The sequence below is a fragment of the Ursus maritimus genome, unplaced genomic scaffold (genome assembly GCF_017311325.1).
Source record: "Ursus maritimus isolate PB19 unplaced genomic scaffold, ASM1731132v1 scaffold_7, whole genome shotgun sequence".
NCBI lineage: Eukaryota > Metazoa > Chordata > Mammalia > Carnivora > Ursidae > Ursus > Ursus maritimus.
The window spans coordinates 57417217-57435024 of NW_024426885.1; the positions used below are offsets into that span (position 1 = coordinate 57417217).

The window sequence follows — 17808 nt, forward strand, 5'->3', positions numbered from 1 at the left end:
ATATTGAATTACATATTATACAACCTGGATACTTGTCTGAAATCACTGTTTATTTGCTAAGTGACCTTGGGTAAGAGAGCCTCAGCTTGACTTATCACCAGTTGAAATGTGTAGTTAACAATATTATTACTGCCCAACTCTTTTTAGTGTTGTCAGGATGAGATGATATATGTGAAAATATTATGTAAACAATGAAGTTCTATATTAAAAGAACTATTGAAAATAATAGTTGATATGTGCCATGCACTATATTAAGCATTCACATAATTCTTACAGCAGTTTTATGAGACAAGCAACATTTAATATTCCAATTTTACAGTTCAGGATGGTGAGGTTCAGAGTATATAAGACACTTGATTGAGCTCACACTTTCTGTGAGTGGGAAAGGCAAGACTTGAATACTGGTTTGTTTGACACTAGACTTGATGCTCATAATTGCACAATTTTTATCTCTCATTTGAGTAATAATTATTACATAGAGTAATGCATGGAAATGAAATTCTCTTTATTATCACATCCAAATTCTAAATGTGAAAATGAAATAATATTTATTTTTCTTAAAAGCAGAATGTAATGGAGTTCTAATTATTGAAATATATTCTTCCTTTAGAATTTAATTGTCTTGGATCCACTCACAGTGACCGAGGAAGAAATTAGACCATCACTAGAGAAACGTCTTGAAGCCATTATCAGTGGGGCTGCACTATTGGCTGACTCTTCATGCACTAGAGATTTCCATCGGGAACGGATTATTGCAGAATGCAATGCCATTCGCCAGGCTCTCCAGGACCTGCTTTCAGAGTACATGAACAATGTAGGTAACTTGTTTTCCACCAACCCTATGCACCAGGTATATGCTGAGGTTCTTTCTGTGTACAAATGTGATAAATTACGAATGAGTACATGATTTTGCATAGATTGGCTTTCTGAGTGGGTTCTGCTCACAGAGTACAGCATTGATATAGGAATTTCTAGAGATGGGATCCAACAATATGTAATTGTTTTGTTTGAGGCAGTATCTAAATACTAGTTGAAGAAGGGAGTCAAGATTGAAGAAAAGAAACTGGAGTTGAACATCAATTTAAAGGATAAAAGAAGATGAAGAAAAAGGCAGGTTGTTCAGGATTACGTTGGTGAATAACAAAATGAGAATTCAGACAGCATTAGATAAAGTCAATGTTGAAGGGATAAGGGGTCATTTTTGAAGGGAACTCATCTGGTTTGTAACTTTAGCTCCTAACGTTTTCACACATAACATAATGTCATAAGTTTTTTGCAGTTTTAGCTATCTCTTAGGAATGTTAGAAATCCTGTCTAAATTTAGACAGATACAAAAATATTTGTTTTGAGGTGCTTTTGGTTTCATTTCATGTATCTTCATATATGATATATTCATTTCATATGTACATATTTACATCCATCTATGGAGTATCTATGCCAGTTCCTTCATTCAAATCTTATTGCCGTTTTCAAAATGAAGAAGAAAGCCTTGAAGACATTTTCAAGCATATATTGATCATGAGCCTCCTTAAATAATAGAGCTAAACAAAATGAAGGATTTATAATATATATAATTAATATATGATAATATATATTTATAAAATATTTTGTTCATCTCTCTTACAAATTGAATAATTAAAGAATTATGAAGGTACATTTTGAAAATTATTAGTTACAAAGCATATGACTTTTTGGGTATGAAGTTGAAGATTTAGGATAATTCAGTATAAGTAATTTATGTGAATAATTGAAATGTGCTAAAATTAGTTAATGAGTTTTAAGGCTCCTTCTGCACATTTGATGTATCTCCATACTCTTAATATTTGATGACTTTGGCTCCTGACCAAAAATCTCTTGCCTGTCAAGAAATCAAAGTTGTAAAGCAGATTTTGTTAATAAGAACATGTTAGTAACATCATGTCCTGCTTCTGAAGCTAGAACATCTCCATTTTTAGCATATGATATATTCTTTTTTTTATTTCCAGTATTTTTTAAGTTTTTTGTGGAGAATTATGACAAAGCATAAGAAGTAGAAAATTATATAAGGCAAGCATAAACACAGAGAGCATATAATATATTCTTAGTAAAAGATTTTTTAAGGGAATTCATCAATTATAAGAAACTCAGAAGATAATGTTGTATTGGATTTTCTTCTCCCATGATCTGTAAACTATTGAGATTATTATTCTCATATTTATAGATAAAATACAATTACATATACATTTATTTTATCTATAAATTATAAAATTATAGATAAACTCACTTTATCAGGTATAGATAAAGCTGTTTTATTCCTTCAAATGCAGAAGCAAACAGATACACATGCACAATCACCCACATAGTCAGGGTTGGCTATGTAATTGTGGAGCTTGATGCAAAATGAAAGTGCAAGTATTTTTGTTCAAAAGCAGGGGAAAAAGCTCTTTTTCCTTTTTCACTTTCTTGCTTGACCTGAGAAAGGTGATTTTTATTTGCTATTTAATGTTAGGTTCTCTAGTACATAGGGATAGTTGTGGGAACATGCCGAGCCTCACAGGTATCTGTGGCCCTTTCCCATGACTCTGACCCATTTTGCCTTGTGCCAAGGCCACCACTGGAAGTGGAGGGTGGCAGCAGTTGTTGGGTGGGAGAGCAGGTGGCTAAGGACATGTTCCCGGAAGGTAGAACTAAATGTGAGTCTAGGACATGTGCTACATCGGTCCATCAGAATTCACTAATATACCCAAACTCAAAGATAAAATTGTTAAAAATTTCAAGACTGTGATAGCAGGGCATTAAAGGCCAATAATGGGGTTTCTTTCTAAGTATGGAGCCCGATGTGCAGTCACATGCCCCAAAGGTGGTCCTGTCCATTGTAAATACATATCACATAAGTGATTTTATGGCTTTCTTCAACTTTGGGCCAAAAACTATTTGAGTTAAAGACTGTTCATACCAAAGGTGAAGTGATGGGAGCACTTTGCCCTGGGTGCAATGATTAAGAAGGTACATTATATCTAGATATTTATAAACAATAATAAAACCAACTGAATGTTGGCCTGCTTTTTACTATCACTATGCTCTAGCAGTTCTAAATGTTAAGTGATACAATGTTTTACTCAAAATTCTTTTGTTTTTCTAAGTTCTAAACAATTACTGTGGTTATAATTGATGTTTAATAATATGTATGTATGATTCAAATTGCATATTTTGTGGTAATACTTTAATAATCATTATATTCCTTATGCATTTAAACAGCAGATTCAAAATAAACAATCATGACACAATGATTGTAAAGAGAAAGAACTAGAAATAGAGTCACTTCAATTCTGTTATTTTATGAGTTAATGGGGAATTTTTATTTAAATTTAAAGATTATGACAATGAAACAGTATGAATTTCCATGGGTAATGTTTGTGTTAAATAAATGCAAATTTTATGCATGTGAAGTTCATATGTGAACTCTTTTTTTTTTCATTTGTGAAATATTTTATTGAATTTGAGTACTAACTTTGAAATTTGTTTTCCCTTTAAGATTTGTCAATTGCTTTAAAGTTAAAGAACAAAAATAGGAAAATAATGATTATTACCGAAAAGTAATTTTGTCATTCAGAGAAGAGAGGTGTTTAAATAGCTACTCCAGGTATAAAATATGCTAAGTGAAGCACTGAAAATACATATGTATTTTTCTATGTTTTACTGCTCTTTTTCTTAACAAGGATTTACTCTGATAATCAGTTTCAAAGCCCATTTGTCAAGTACACAAAACTTACTTATGTTACTAATATCCTTCTGTTAGGTATGTTGGTTTTAAAACAAGGTAAGTTCTGTGCTAGAAGAGAGAAGTGGAAAGAAACTTTTTCATTTATAATATGCAAATAATTAAGATCAGAGGTAAGTAGCTTTTTAAAATCATGTCCAGATAATTATCTTAATTGTATTTTTTTATAAGGGTAGACTCAATTAGGAATTTAAATGTTTTTCAGTTATTTAATTGATTAGATGACACCACTCTTCATATTTGATAGAGGCTGTTTTCTTCTTTCCTCCTTCCCCCTTGTTTCCTGTTCTCCTCTTCTGGCAAAGGAGAGTAAGCACCCCTGAAATACCTCTCGGTCATGGCACTTCCCCATGTTTAGCTCTCATCCCTGTTGGAACTCCTGTGTTTACTCACCTGCCATCTCTGCCAGACAGGAGCTCTAAGAGAGTGAGGATTATCTCCCTTGCCCTTAGAACACAGACTTTCAGGTAGTAGGGGCTCAGTAGTTATTATTTGGATACAGGTAAATTGAATTTAGTGCTTGCTTCTTCTCAGTTTTTTAAATTAAAATGACAGTGTGCCTAAAGCAATTAATTTGTATTTATTTATTATATTAAATGATTACCATTTAATTACCATTAAATGATTTTACCATGGGCAAAATATGGGGAGGATTAATGATAAGAACAGAAATATAGAAAAGGAAGAAGAACAGAGGTGAGAAAGCTATTCTTTGGGTAATCTTAGTATATATATATTCCTTTCTCTTAGGATATGATATTAAATACTTAATTGAGGAAGGCATTTTTTTTTCAGGGAATGAAAGAATTATTGTGTGTGGGTAATGTCCGTTGATCTGCCGTAATGTTTGTGTAGAGGTCAGAGCAGGAGGAGCTAAATTTATGCAGTGGTAGTCCACATGATGAGAAATCCATTTATGTGTACATTATATTAACATTACATTGTAAGTACAACTCATTAATAATAAAAATACAAATTATAGTGTTATGAGAAAGCACTGCAAAAGCAGTGTAATAGCTCTTTTCATATAAAAGCGCAGTTCTTGACCTACACAATGAATATTGGAATTAAATGGCAGGAACCAATCTGGAAAAACTGTGGGGTATATTTTCAGAACACATTCTTAGGTTTATTTTTATTCCAGGTTTATGTCACAAATGATGCTTCTTTATACCTTTCATCACCTATAATGAAAGGGAATGTACTTTCCTGGTATTAGCAGAACTCAAACCTTTCTCAGAATTTGCTCAAAGATTTTAGGATAGCTATTGTACTTCAGTCTTCAACTTCCAGTTTAAGGAATGCTGTGTCTCATCTGGTGGGCCTGGTTTGCTTTTCAGATTAGTTAGGAGCTTTTGTAATTGGGCTGTTGATAGAGTAAATGCTTGGTGATTATCGAGACATAATAAAGATAACTGAAAACTTAAAGCAAGATTAACACTCATAATCTGTGGATGTTTTATGTGAATGTGACTTCAAGGCTTCAAATTTTGTAAGCCTGTTGAGAACAGAGAAGTTCAGCTGTAGGAAATGAATGTAGTTTATGTGTTCTCAGGCTTCGTTCCCCATGACCAGTTTGAGTCTAGATGACTTTACTTTCTTAAACAGATCAGTAAGTCTTGATCATTTTTTTTTGACTGAAACTCTGTGTTTAGTAAGTTCAATGCCTTGTGACATTAGTAAGAAATTAGTAGGAAATGAAACCAGATGGATCCATAACAGATAAAACAGACAACCACTTAACACTTTAATGATTATATATATTTTTCCCAGTATTTTCTCCATATATACATATATATGGAGATATTTTCCATATATATAAGAATAATTATTTTACATCCACAGGTCAGAAGTTTGACACAAGTCTCACTGGGATAAAAAAGGAAGTGTTAGCAGTGCTGCATTCTTTTCTGGAGTCTGTAGGGAGAAATCTATTTCTTTGCTTTTTCCAGCTTCTAGAGGCCATCACATACCTTGGCTCACAGTCTCTCCATCTTCACAGCCAGCAATGTCACACTTCTCTGACTCTGTTTCTGTCACCTCATCTCTTTCACTGACCCCAGCCAGGAAATGTTTTCTACTTTCTAGGACTCAAGTGATTAGATAGGGCCCGCCCAGATTACCCAGGATAGTCATGCCATCTCATGGCTCTTAGCCTTATTTACATCTGCAAAGTTCCTTTTGCCGGGTAAGGTAATATGCTCACAGGTCCTGGCAATTAGGGTGTGAGGATTTCTGGGAGCCCCATGACATACACTAATACCAGTCTTCCTTAGTCTCTTCTGTGGAATCATCATTACTCCTTACATTCTGAATCTATTGTAGTAGTTATTATCCGTTACTTACTTTAGGCTTTATGCAGGCAGATCACATGTCTATTTTATTTACTATTTTATCTCAAGCCCCAGGCACAATACTTGGCACCTGAAAAAAGCTAGATTGTATTTTTGAATGAAAAAATGAAATGAAATTATTACATATTGTATATGCCATATAAAAGAGAAACAGCTTCTCTGACATTAAATGAAATGAGTTCCAAGCATCTACTAGATTTATATGATGGACTGCCTGTTATAAAAGGTCCTATTTTGCAAAGTATAGGTCTTTTCTAAAATTCAGTGTGAATATTCAGAAACAATTTTCTCATCACAGTCTCTTTATTTGGAGGCACATCCAGATATATTCCAAAACAAGATTTTTACTAATTAAAAAAATATACTCCAGAGAATATTCAGAATCAGATAAAGTTTAACTTTTGTTTTTTTTTAAATTTAGAAGTAGATTTTTCTAAGTTATTTCTGCTGTTTTTATTATACCTCCAGGGTTGGTTAGACCTAGTCCATCTTCTCTGATGTACAGTGTAAATAAGGAATTTTTCATGTGGCTGGGGCAGAGCAAGGAGGCTCTCTAAAGAAGGAAGGGTTTCAGAGGGAAATCAGGTTTTTGTTTTTAAATGTTGGTCTTTCTGTAATTGGTAAAAACAAAGTTGGAGGTGAGTGGCCATCATATTTTAATTCTAAGAATCAGTAGACATGGATATTTCTCCATAGGTGGGTTGATATCATGTTGATATTTTTAAGTTTGGTTGTGTTGATGGACAGGATCTTCATGTGATGTAGGATTATTGGTAAAGTTAACACTCAGATTGGTACTTTACTATAGGGGGTATTAGAGAGTTTAGTGAGCAATGGCTAAAGTAAATGAGTCAGGTCTGGCTGTATGCAGGGAGCAGTTGCATTTCCAGACCTCTTACTTGGCCAATATTTCTTCTTTTGGTGTTTTATGTGAACGTGCATGGTTGGTTCTCATTATATACTTGTTGAGTGAGTAAATAATCAGATGGACTGGCTTTTGTTATTTAGAGACCTATTTCATTTGTAAGTCATGGGTTTAATGTATTCCCTCTCCTGGGGAATTATAAAGATTCACTAAGGCCAACAAAGAGATGTTAAGGGGTTTTTCTTCATTAAAAGTCCTCTACCTCTTTTCTGAAATCCATTTTAGAAATGATTTCAGCCTTCTTTGTCACAATGATAAGATAAAGCAGTTAGGATGATCTATATGCAATGAGTTTTTGAATACCAGAGACAAGTTAGAATTAAAATTCTAAAAATGTAAAGGCAGCTTCCAGATCTCTTTATTTTCTCTTCTTCTCTTCTCTTCTCTTCTCTTCTCTTCTCTCTCTTACCCTCCTTCCTCCCTTCCTTCTTCCCTCCCTCTTTTCCTTCCTTCCTTCCTTCCTGCCTTCCTGCCTTCCTGCCTTCCTGCCTTCCTGCCTTCCTTCCTTCCTTCCTGCCTTCCTTCCTTCCTGCCTTCATGCCTTCATGCCTTCCTTCCTTCCTTCCTGCCTTCCTTCCTTCCTGCCTTCCTTCCTGCATGCCTTCCTTCCATTCTTTCACATAACTGGCTTTTCTAACACAGAGAAGAAGGTGGAGACTTAGACAAAATGTGAAGATGGAGGAATTTATCCCAAATGAAAGAATAAGATAAGGCCATGGCCAGAGATCTAAGTGAAACAGATATAAATAACATGCCTAATGGAGAACTTAAAGCAACAATCATAAGGATACTCACTGGGCTTGAGAAAAGAATAGAAGACATCAATCAGCAACAATCTCCTTAACACAGATACAAAAGAGTTACAAAAGAATCAATCAGAGGTGAAAAGTGCAATAAACAAGATTAGAAACACACTTGATGCAATGAACAGAAGAAGAGGAATGAATTAATGACCTAGAAGACAAAGTAAAAAAAAGCAATGAAGCTGAACAAAAGAGAGAAAGAAGAATTATGCAACACAAGAATAGACTTAGGGAACTTAATGACTCCATCAAACAGAATAACATTTGCGTTATATGGGTCCCAGAAGAAAGAGAAGAGGGGGCAAACAATTCATTTGATGAAATAATAGCTGAAAACTTTCCTAATCTGGAGAAGGAAACAGACATCCAGATCCAGAAGGCAAAGAAGACTCCCATGAAAAAAAAATCAGGGCAACACCAAGATATATTGTAATTAAATTTGCAAATATACTGATAAAGAAAAAATCTTAATGCGGAAAAGCAAAAGAAGCCATTAACTTACAAGGGAAAAGCCATAAGAGTAGCTGGAGATTTTTCAACAGAAACTTGGCAAGCCAGAAGAGAATGGCATGATATATTCAAAGTGCTGAATGAGAAAAATCTGCAACCAAGAATACTCTATCCATCAAGGCTACCATTCAGAATAGAAGGAGAGCTAAAGAGTTTCCTAAACAAAAACTAAAGCGTTCATGACTACTAAATTAGCCCTGCAAGAAATATTAAAGGGGACCCTTTGAGTGGAAAGGAGTGACCAAAAGTAACAGTATAAAGGCAAAAAACACAAAAGCAGTAAAAGTTTTCTGTAAAATTCAGTCAAAGAACTCACACAAAAAAGGATATAACATATGATAACATATACCTAAAATATGGGGAGGAGAGAAGAATTGACTCAAGTGACCATCAACTTAATATAGAAGAAATTATATACAAGCCTAGTAGTAACCACGTATCAAAAACCACTGGGGTGCCTGGATGGCTCAGTCAGTTAAGTTTTTGCCTTCAGCTCGGGTCATGATCTCGGGGTCCTGGGATTTAGCCCTGTGTTGGGCTCCTTGCTCAGCAGGGAGTCTGCTTCTCCCTCTATGCCTCCCCCTGCTCATGCCCTAGCTCTCTCTCTCACTTTCTGAAAAAACAAAAAAACAAAACAAAACCACTACTAAACATGCAAAGAAAAAAGAAAAAGAACCCATTCTTACACCCTATGTCTTTTGATAGGAGCATTTAGTCCATTTACATTCAAAGTAATTATTAATAGATATGCATTTATTGCCATTTTATTAATTGTTTTATTGTTGTTTCTGGAGATTTTCTCTGGTTTTTCTTGTCTTTTTTTTTTCATTTTTTTTGCTCATTTTCTTTAGTGATATATTTGGATTTCTTTTTCCAGTCGGTGAGGGGATGGGCTAAATAGGTGATAGGCATTAAGGAGGGCACTTGGCACTTGTTGGGATGTGCACTGGGGATTATACGTAAGTGATGAATCACTAAATTCTATTCCAGAAAACCGCTGTTACACTATATTTTAACTATCTTGAATTTAAATAAAAAAGAAAAAGAAAAAAATTATTGATATCTCTGCTGGAAGGCAAAAGATGAACACAGAAGACCTCTCTGGCATAGAAGATATAACCCTTGAAAACTTTCAACTGTGTATTGCTCTTTGCATGGAATATAAGTCTTGACATTTTAAGATATCCTCCATTACTTTTAAATTATTTTCATTTTACACAAATTAACTCATTCTCTTCCTGTGTTCTCCCTTTATCTGGTTAGTTTCCCCCCTTTAAAAAAAAATAATAATGGCTGCCTACTTTTCTTATTTTAGCTTTTCTATTTTTTTTAAAATTTAAATTCCAGTTTGTTAACATACAGTGTAATGTTAGTTTCAGGTGTAAAATATAGTGGTTCAACACTTCCATATATACCTGGTGCTTATCACAAGTGCCCTCCTTAATCCCATCACCTATTTAACCCATCCCCCAACCCACCTCACTTCTGGTAACCATCAGTTTGTTCTCTATAGTTAGGAGTCTGTTTCTTGGTTTGCCCCTCTCTCTCTTTTTTCCCCTTTGGTCATTTGTTTTATTTCTTAAATTTCACATATGAGTGATATCGAGTATGTATTTGTCTTTCTCTGACTGACTTATTTTGCTTAGCATATTACTCTCTAGCACTGTCCATGTTGTTGCAAATGGCAAGATGACATTCTTTTTGATCGCTAATATTCCATTACATATATTATGTACCATAAATATATATGTATATCACATCTTTACCCATTCATCAGTTGATGGACATTTGTGCTGCTTCCATATCTTGGCTATGGAGATAATGCTGCTCAAAGTATCAGGGTGTATCCATTTGAATTAGTATTTTTATATTTTGGGGTAAATAGCTAGTAGTGTGATTGCTGGATCATAGGGTAGTTCTATTTTTTTTTTTTTAAGATTTTATTTATTTATTTGACAGAGAGAGACAGCCAGCGAGAGAGGGAACACAAGCAGGGGGAGTGGGAGAGGAAGAAGCAGGCTCTTAGTGGAGGAGCCTGATGTGGGGCTCGAACCCAGAATGCTGGGATCATGCCCTGAGCCGAAGGCAGATGCTTAACCACTGCGCTACCCAGGCGCCCCATGGGTAGTTCTATTTTTAATTTTTGAGGAACCTCCATAGTGTTTTCCATAGTGGCTACACCAGTTTGTATTCCCACCAACAGTGTAAGAGGGTTCTCCTTTCTCTGCATCCTCGCCAACATCTGTTTTTTTCCTGAGTTGTTAATTTTAGCCATTCTGACAGGTGTAAAGTGGTATCTCATTGTGGTTTTGATTTATATTTCCCTGATGATGAGTTATGTTGAGCACAAGATTTCTAATATTTGTGGGGAAGGTTAGCTGCTCACTTTAGGTTTCAACTGATCATTTCCCAAGAAATGTGTTTCTTTTTTTTTTTTTTTAAAGATTTTATTTATTTATTTGACAGAGAGACAGCCAGCGAGAGAGGGAACACAGCAGGGGAGTGGGAGAGGAAGGAGCAGGCTCCCAGCAGAGGAGCCCGATGTGGGGCTCCATCCCAGAACTCCGGGATCACACCCTGAGCCGAAGGCAGATGCTTAACGACTGTGCTACCCAGGCGCCCCCCAAGAAATGTGTTTCTTTACTCCGCAGTGTTCAAGCACTGCTCATGTAGTTCTGGGATGTTCCTGCTACTTTATTTTTAAACATTAGACTTCACGCACAGTTTTTTGTTACATAAAAAAAGAAACAGGTTAAGTGATAGAAATGACAATAATAAAGTAGGAAGCAAGAGTCTTGGCATGAAATGTTAATTCACTGTTGGACAAAAAATGAAGGTTTTGAGCTGGGCGTAGTTCCTAGCTAGTAGATGATATTTGAATGAAGAGAAAGATTGTTGTCTTAGATCAGGTACCTAGAAGCTGACTCTGAGATAAGGGTTAACATGAAGAAGTGGTTTTGGAGTTATTCTCTAGGGAGATACACATATAAGGAAGTGAAGAAGGCAGGATTGGGCAGAGGGAGAAGGTGACTTACAGTAAACATCTCAGATATTCTGTGGGGAGCCCTGGAGCTGGTATAGCCCTTTGCAGTTGTCCCAAAGTGAGGTGAATCTTTGTATCCCTGCGAGTGTTAGTCATTACCTGTGGGTCACTCATAGAGGCAGTGTCACCTTGGACAAGGGCTCCCTGCACCAAAGACAGTTCTTAGGGAGGGACAGGGCTGTGGGTCATCTGTAGTTGATATTTCCTGTAAAGGAAAGTGAAGCACCATAGAATTCATTATAACAGTTAATTGAAAAAAGTAATATGGTGGGATTTTTTTGGTAGGCCTTGAACAATGGAATATTATCCTTTGTTAGCAACTCTGGTCAGTATATTTGGCCTTCCATAGTTTTTAATTTGCTGTTGGTAAAATTCAGGAAATTATTAGTTATTATTAACCATATAATTTGTCATCCAATTTGGAGTACTTTTGCGAAATCAAGGTGTCTATAATAATTAACAGGCATTCACTGTTCTACAAAGGCATAAGTCAGAACTGTCCCAAGCGGACTGAGATGTATGGTCACCTATAAATTATGTGACTATATATGTATTACAGATAGGATAATACATATGAAGAATTTTAAGAGGAATGTAACATATTTTATTGACAGATTCTGTATTGGCCATAAAAGATAGATAAAACATAAAGTTTGAGTTAAAATTCTAGTAGTGTTCTAGTCACATTAATTCTTCTAGATACATTGTGCTAAGAACTGGTGATTTCTGAGTCTTAACAATGTTAGTTGTCAAGGGGAATCAAACAAGTAAGCAAAATAGAGCACAATAAGAACTGCAATAGTAGTCAGTACTAAATACAATAATAGCACCAAGTAGGGAACAGGAAACTCCTCTGTAGTTGATCAGGGGAGGCTTCACGGAGGAGAAAGCTCTTACACTTGCTTTTGAAACATAGGCAGTTGGGAGTTCCAGAAAGGGGTAACAGCCTGTGCAAAGGCACAAAAGCAGGAATCAGTATTGTTACGTTTGGTGTGGGAAACATAAGCAGTTTGGTTTGGATGAAATGTATGGGAAAGAAGGAAAGCTGACTTATGAGACTAAGTCTAATAGATTTCTTTCAAATATTTGACAAAATTTCTTTGCTTTCAAAACAAGCCAATTTTCAATTATAAAGCCTTTCTTCAATGCTAACCGGTTATGAGTCATTCATAATTATCACCTTAGCTATTTTATCTTTATAAATCAGTTTCCATTTGTGGTATTATGTTTCATAATAAGAAGTATATATTTGGTATTTGTTCCCTTTTCTGGCATAGAGCTCCTAAAATCCTTGGAATTTTATGAGTGATAAGAGTGATAAAGGTGTCTTTTGTTATATTAATGAGGTGGCTTTGGATCTAAGGATGAGGGTTGGTTGCCAGGAAAACCAACCCTGTGATCAGAGGATTACTACTCTCTTTATCACTCCCTGACATCCTGGGGAGAGGCAATGGGCTGGAGGTTGAATTCGATCACTAATGGCCAATGACTTAATCAATCATGACTATTTAATGAAACCGCCATAAAAACCCAAAGAATGGGGTTCAGAGATCTTTCAGATTGGTGAACACATAGAGATTCAGGAATAGTAGCACATTCGAAGGACATATCTTCCCACATACCTTATCCTATGTATCTCTTCCATTTGGCTGTTTTTGAGTTATATCCTTTTATAATACACTGGTAATCTAGTAAGTAAAATGCTTCTCTGAGTTATGTGAGTAGCTCTAAGAAATTTATTGAGCCTGAGGTGGGGGCCATAGTAACCTCTGGTTTATAGCCAGTTGATCAGAAGTTCAGGTGGGAACCTGGACTTGGAATTGGCATCTGAAGTACTGGAGGGTGGGGGCGGTGGTCACAAATTTGTAGTATTGGACTCTTTTTTTTATTTTTTAAGGATTTATTTATTTATTTTAGAGAGCACGGGCAGGAGGGGCAGAGGGAGAGGCAGAGGGAGAGAGAATCTCAAGCAGACTCTGCTGAGTACAGAGCCTGATGTGGGGCTTCATCTTATGACCCCACGATTACAGCCTGAGCCGAAACCAAGAGTCAGATGCTCAACTGACTGTGCCACCCTGGTGCCTCTATAGTACTAAACTCTGAACCTACGGATTCTGATGCTGTTTCTGGGTAGATGGTATCAGAATTGAGTTGAACTGTGGACCACCCAGCTGATGTCCTGAGAACTGCTTCTTGGCATGGGGGAATCTCTCCCCTAACACATAGGAATTATTACTAGAATCTTTTATCATTGAAACATATTTTTGAATGAAATTGTAGTTAGGCTCTGAAAAAATAGAAGTTATTTTACCTTTGTGATGTCAGTTTAGGATCAAAGGCCAACCTGTAGCTTTATTTCTGTGCTAAAGTAGGTTTAGCAGGGTCAGACATGGATAAGCGACCTGTGTAGTTGATTTACTTGGCTATTTGCTACACTGAATAATTAATTGGAGAAGACTATTAGCAATCTACAAATTGCAGATTGTCCCATCATATTTTGGTTCCTTTTTTGCATCATAAATTTTCATATATGTTTTTAAATCTTGTAACCACAACAAAATAGCTTATTGAATTCTTAGCATGAATTTATTCACTTGTTTTGCTCTGAAAGATAAATTGAAACTATGTTTGACTAAGTGTTTTCCTTAGAGATAACTATCACACATTGTATATGACAAAACTCAACCAAGGTTGTTGATTGACAAAACTTTATCATTCCTATAAGTTGTTTGCTTTATTTATTTATTTTTTAAAAACATTTTATTTATTTATTTGACAGAGAGACAGGCAGTGAGAGAGGGAACACAAGCAGGGGGAGTGGGAGAGGAAGAAGCAGGGACCCTGGGATCACGCCCTGAGCCGAAGGCAGACGCTTAACGACTGAGCCACCCAGGCACCCCCATTCCTATAAGTTGTTTGCTTTAATGTACTAAGGCAGCATTTAACTGTTTCAGTTTGACATTTATATAAACTTGAAGTAAATTTCTGGTACCCTACTGGATTTGGATTATATGATTCAATCTGATGACGCTGTACCTCATTTGAAAATACTTTTCTTTCATTTACATATGGCAAGGATATATCTATAAGAAGTTTTGTCTCCAATAAAAAGTTTATTCCTGGGATGCCTGGCTGGCTCAGTTGGTAGAGCATGCAACTCTTGATCTTGGGTTGTAAATTCAAACTCCACATTGGGTTAGAGATTACTTAAAAATAAAATTAAAATTTTTTTTTATTCCTATCTGAAGTAGAAAGAATAATGCCTTCACCCCCTGCCCTTGATGTGCACACTCTAATCTCTGAAACCTATGATTATTACCTCACATTGTATAAGGAACTTTGTAGATGTGATTGAGGACAGGGACCTTGAGATGGAGAGATTTTTACTAGATTAAATGGGTGGGCCCAATCTAATCACATGAGTCCTTGAAAGCAGAGAACCTTTCTTGGCTATTTCAAAGAGAGATGAGATGGAAGAAGGAGGAGAGATTCAAAGAATGAGATAGTCAACTCACCATTGCTGCTTTGAAGATGGAGGAAGGCGGCCATGAACCAATGTATGTGGGTGGCCTCTGTAGCTGGAAATGGCCCTCAGATGACATCCAGCAAGAAAATAGGGATCTCAGTACCATAAGCACAAGGAACTGAATCTTCCAACAACCCAAATAGGCAAGTAAACAGATTCTCCCCCAGCGCCTCTTAAAAGAAACAGCCCAGCTGACACTGTGATTTTAGCCCAATGTCCTCCTTCTGACCTATAGAACTGTAAGGCAATAAACTGGTATGGTTTAGGCCATGAAGTTTGTGTTAATTTGTTACAACCACAGTAGAAAATTAAGACATGATATTAATCAGGGGTCATGTAGTTTACTCTTATGCAGAAACTGTGTGAACAACTTTGAAATCTTGTGTGAAATGAATTGCTGCAATTATGTAGTAAAAATGTAGATATATTAAATCTGAAATGTGTATTTAAATCTCAGGAAAAGCGATCAGTTTTATAGAAATACCAAATGCTGATTTTGAATGTGCTTATGTATCTCACATAAGATTTAGCGTGAAGTAATTAAAATGCCTGAAAACCATTTAATGGTACAAACACCATGACTGTTGTGGTGCTACACAATGGAAAATATGATTTAGTTGATTTTCTGAGCAAGTGCTTTCCAATGGAAAATTATGCAAACTAAAATAATATGTGAGCCACATGTAATTTAAAATTTTCTAATAGCCACATGTAATAAAATGAACAGGTAAAATAATAAATTTTATTTAATTAAATATATGCCAAATATTTCAAAATGTAGTCATAAACATTATCAGTGAGGCAGTTTATAATCTTTTAAGTACTACATTCTTGGTATCTGGTGTGCATTTTACATTTATATACATGTGGACTAGGCACATTTCAAGTGTTCAGTAGCACATGTGATTAGTAGCTACTGGATTGGACACCACAGCTCTATGCAGAAATGCCTTCTCTACCACAGGGTTTCTGATGCCTGATCACCTCTATGTTTCTACCACTTTAATAATGATGCTGTGAGAAAAGGTAACAAAAGAAAAAAGAGAATACTTAGGTCAGGGAAACCAAGAGCTATAGCATCATGCAGTCATTTCTGGTGTTACTCAGTAAAAATAGGCTATTGTATTTTGTACTAGTATATTGGAAAAAACCAAAACTTTCCATATGTGGTCAATTATGTTTTCTAAAATGGTCACAATAATATCTCCATTTTGCGTATTCTTTTTTGGTGTGACTGCCTTTCCTCCACCATTAGATTGAATTTAATACCCTTCTTCTTGAAGGTGGGCTTGCCTTAATGACTTGCCTTTCTTTTTTTTTAAAGATTTTATTTATTTATTTATTTATTTATTTATTTATTTGACAGAGAGCAAGAGAGCACAAGCAGGGGAAACTGCAGAGAGAGAGGGCGAAGAAGGCTCCTCACTGAGGGGGAGCCTGATGTGGGGCTCGATCCTAGGACCCTGGGATCATGACCTGAGCCAGAGGCAGCTGCTTAACTGACTGAGCCACCCAGGCGCTCCTTAATCACTTGCTTGATCACTTAAATGTGAGAGAAGCCACATTCTGGGACTTCTAAGTCTAACAAATCCTTTCAGATTTCACCTAAATCTCTTAGCATGATCAATCTTGGGACACTCCATCTCAGAACACAGTTGCTACATTGTAGGAAGCCCAACTCACACAGAGAGGTCAAAACCAGGTAGGCACCCTGGCTGACAGCGTCACCTGAGTTTTCATCCAGAAGTCACCGTCAGTACTAGCCCTGTGAGTGTGCTATCTTGGATGGCCAACCCAAAATGGCTGCAAAAGAGGCCAAATCTTGACTTCAGCTGCATAGAGACCTGGTGTGTGAAATCCTGGCTGAGTTTAGTCATACTTCAGAACCATAAGAAAGAATAAAAAGTTGTTGCTTTAACCACTAAGTTTTGGGACGGCTTCTTATACAGCAATAGATAATCAGAATACTATAGAATTTGATTGGCAAAGGCTTTACTTGGAGAAGAGCATGAAGAATTGGAACCACACTAACACCAAATGTTACTACCTAGAAGGTACAGAGGACAGAGTTAGACTGTGTCCTTAGTGATAGTGGTCAAGGGTTATTAACAAAAGCTTTTTGAGGAGGAAGATAAAATTGATAACTACTAAGTAGATGTATGTAGGGAAATATGTTAATAGATCCTATTATGAAGTATAGATTTAATTAATCTCCACAAATCTTTCATAGTCTTTAAGTCCTGTGTTAAAAACGAAACAACTGTAGGTATCCTTATAACAGAGATCTGAAGTGGGTAAACCTTATCTAACTGTAGGTGTTAAGATTCTTGTGCCCAAGGTGAAAACAAAACAAAAAACTAGGGAAGTAGCCCTCATGCAGAACTCCATTTTAACAAGGCTTATTTGTGTCTGGGTGCACTTATGCCTTAATGAGATCTATAACTGCTTTTAAGAAGTGACTTTGAAACTTTTCCAGGTAATTCACAAATGATATTCTCAAAATGTGGATGATGATCACCTGTTCTCTCCAGTGGTATTGAATCGGAATCGTTGAATACTAAGTGATTATATAATTTATGCTGCAGAATAGTCACAGGCAAATGTTTATTCAGCTTCTTGTGGTTACTCTCTTCCTCCTTGGCAATTTTAAGCATAGTAACAGGGGCTCAGAAAGAGAAATATGCATGGGCGTCTGGGTGGCTCAGTCATTAAGCATCTGCTTTCGGCTCAGGGAGTGATCCTGGCATTCTGGGATCCAGACCCACAACAGGCTCCTCCACTGGGAGACTGCTACTTCCTCTCCCACTCCCCTGCTTGTGTTCCCTCTCTCGCTGGCTGTCTCTCTCTGTCAAATAAATAAATAAATAAATAAATAAATAAATAAATA

The 17808-nt window shown here is 36.2% G+C and overlaps 1 protein-coding gene across 1 annotated transcript in view; it reads left to right on the forward strand.

Annotated features, from left to right (window-relative positions):
* The window catches only part of CTNNA3 (catenin alpha 3), a 1592500-nt gene that overhangs the window by 484618 nt on the left and 1090074 nt on the right, over window positions 1-17808 (forward strand). The window contains exon 8 of the mRNA XM_008695933.2: window positions 611-814. Within this exon, the coding sequence (XP_008694155.2) occupies window positions 611-814 (204 nt within the window). The remainder of the gene's footprint in view (window positions 1-610; window positions 815-17808) is intronic.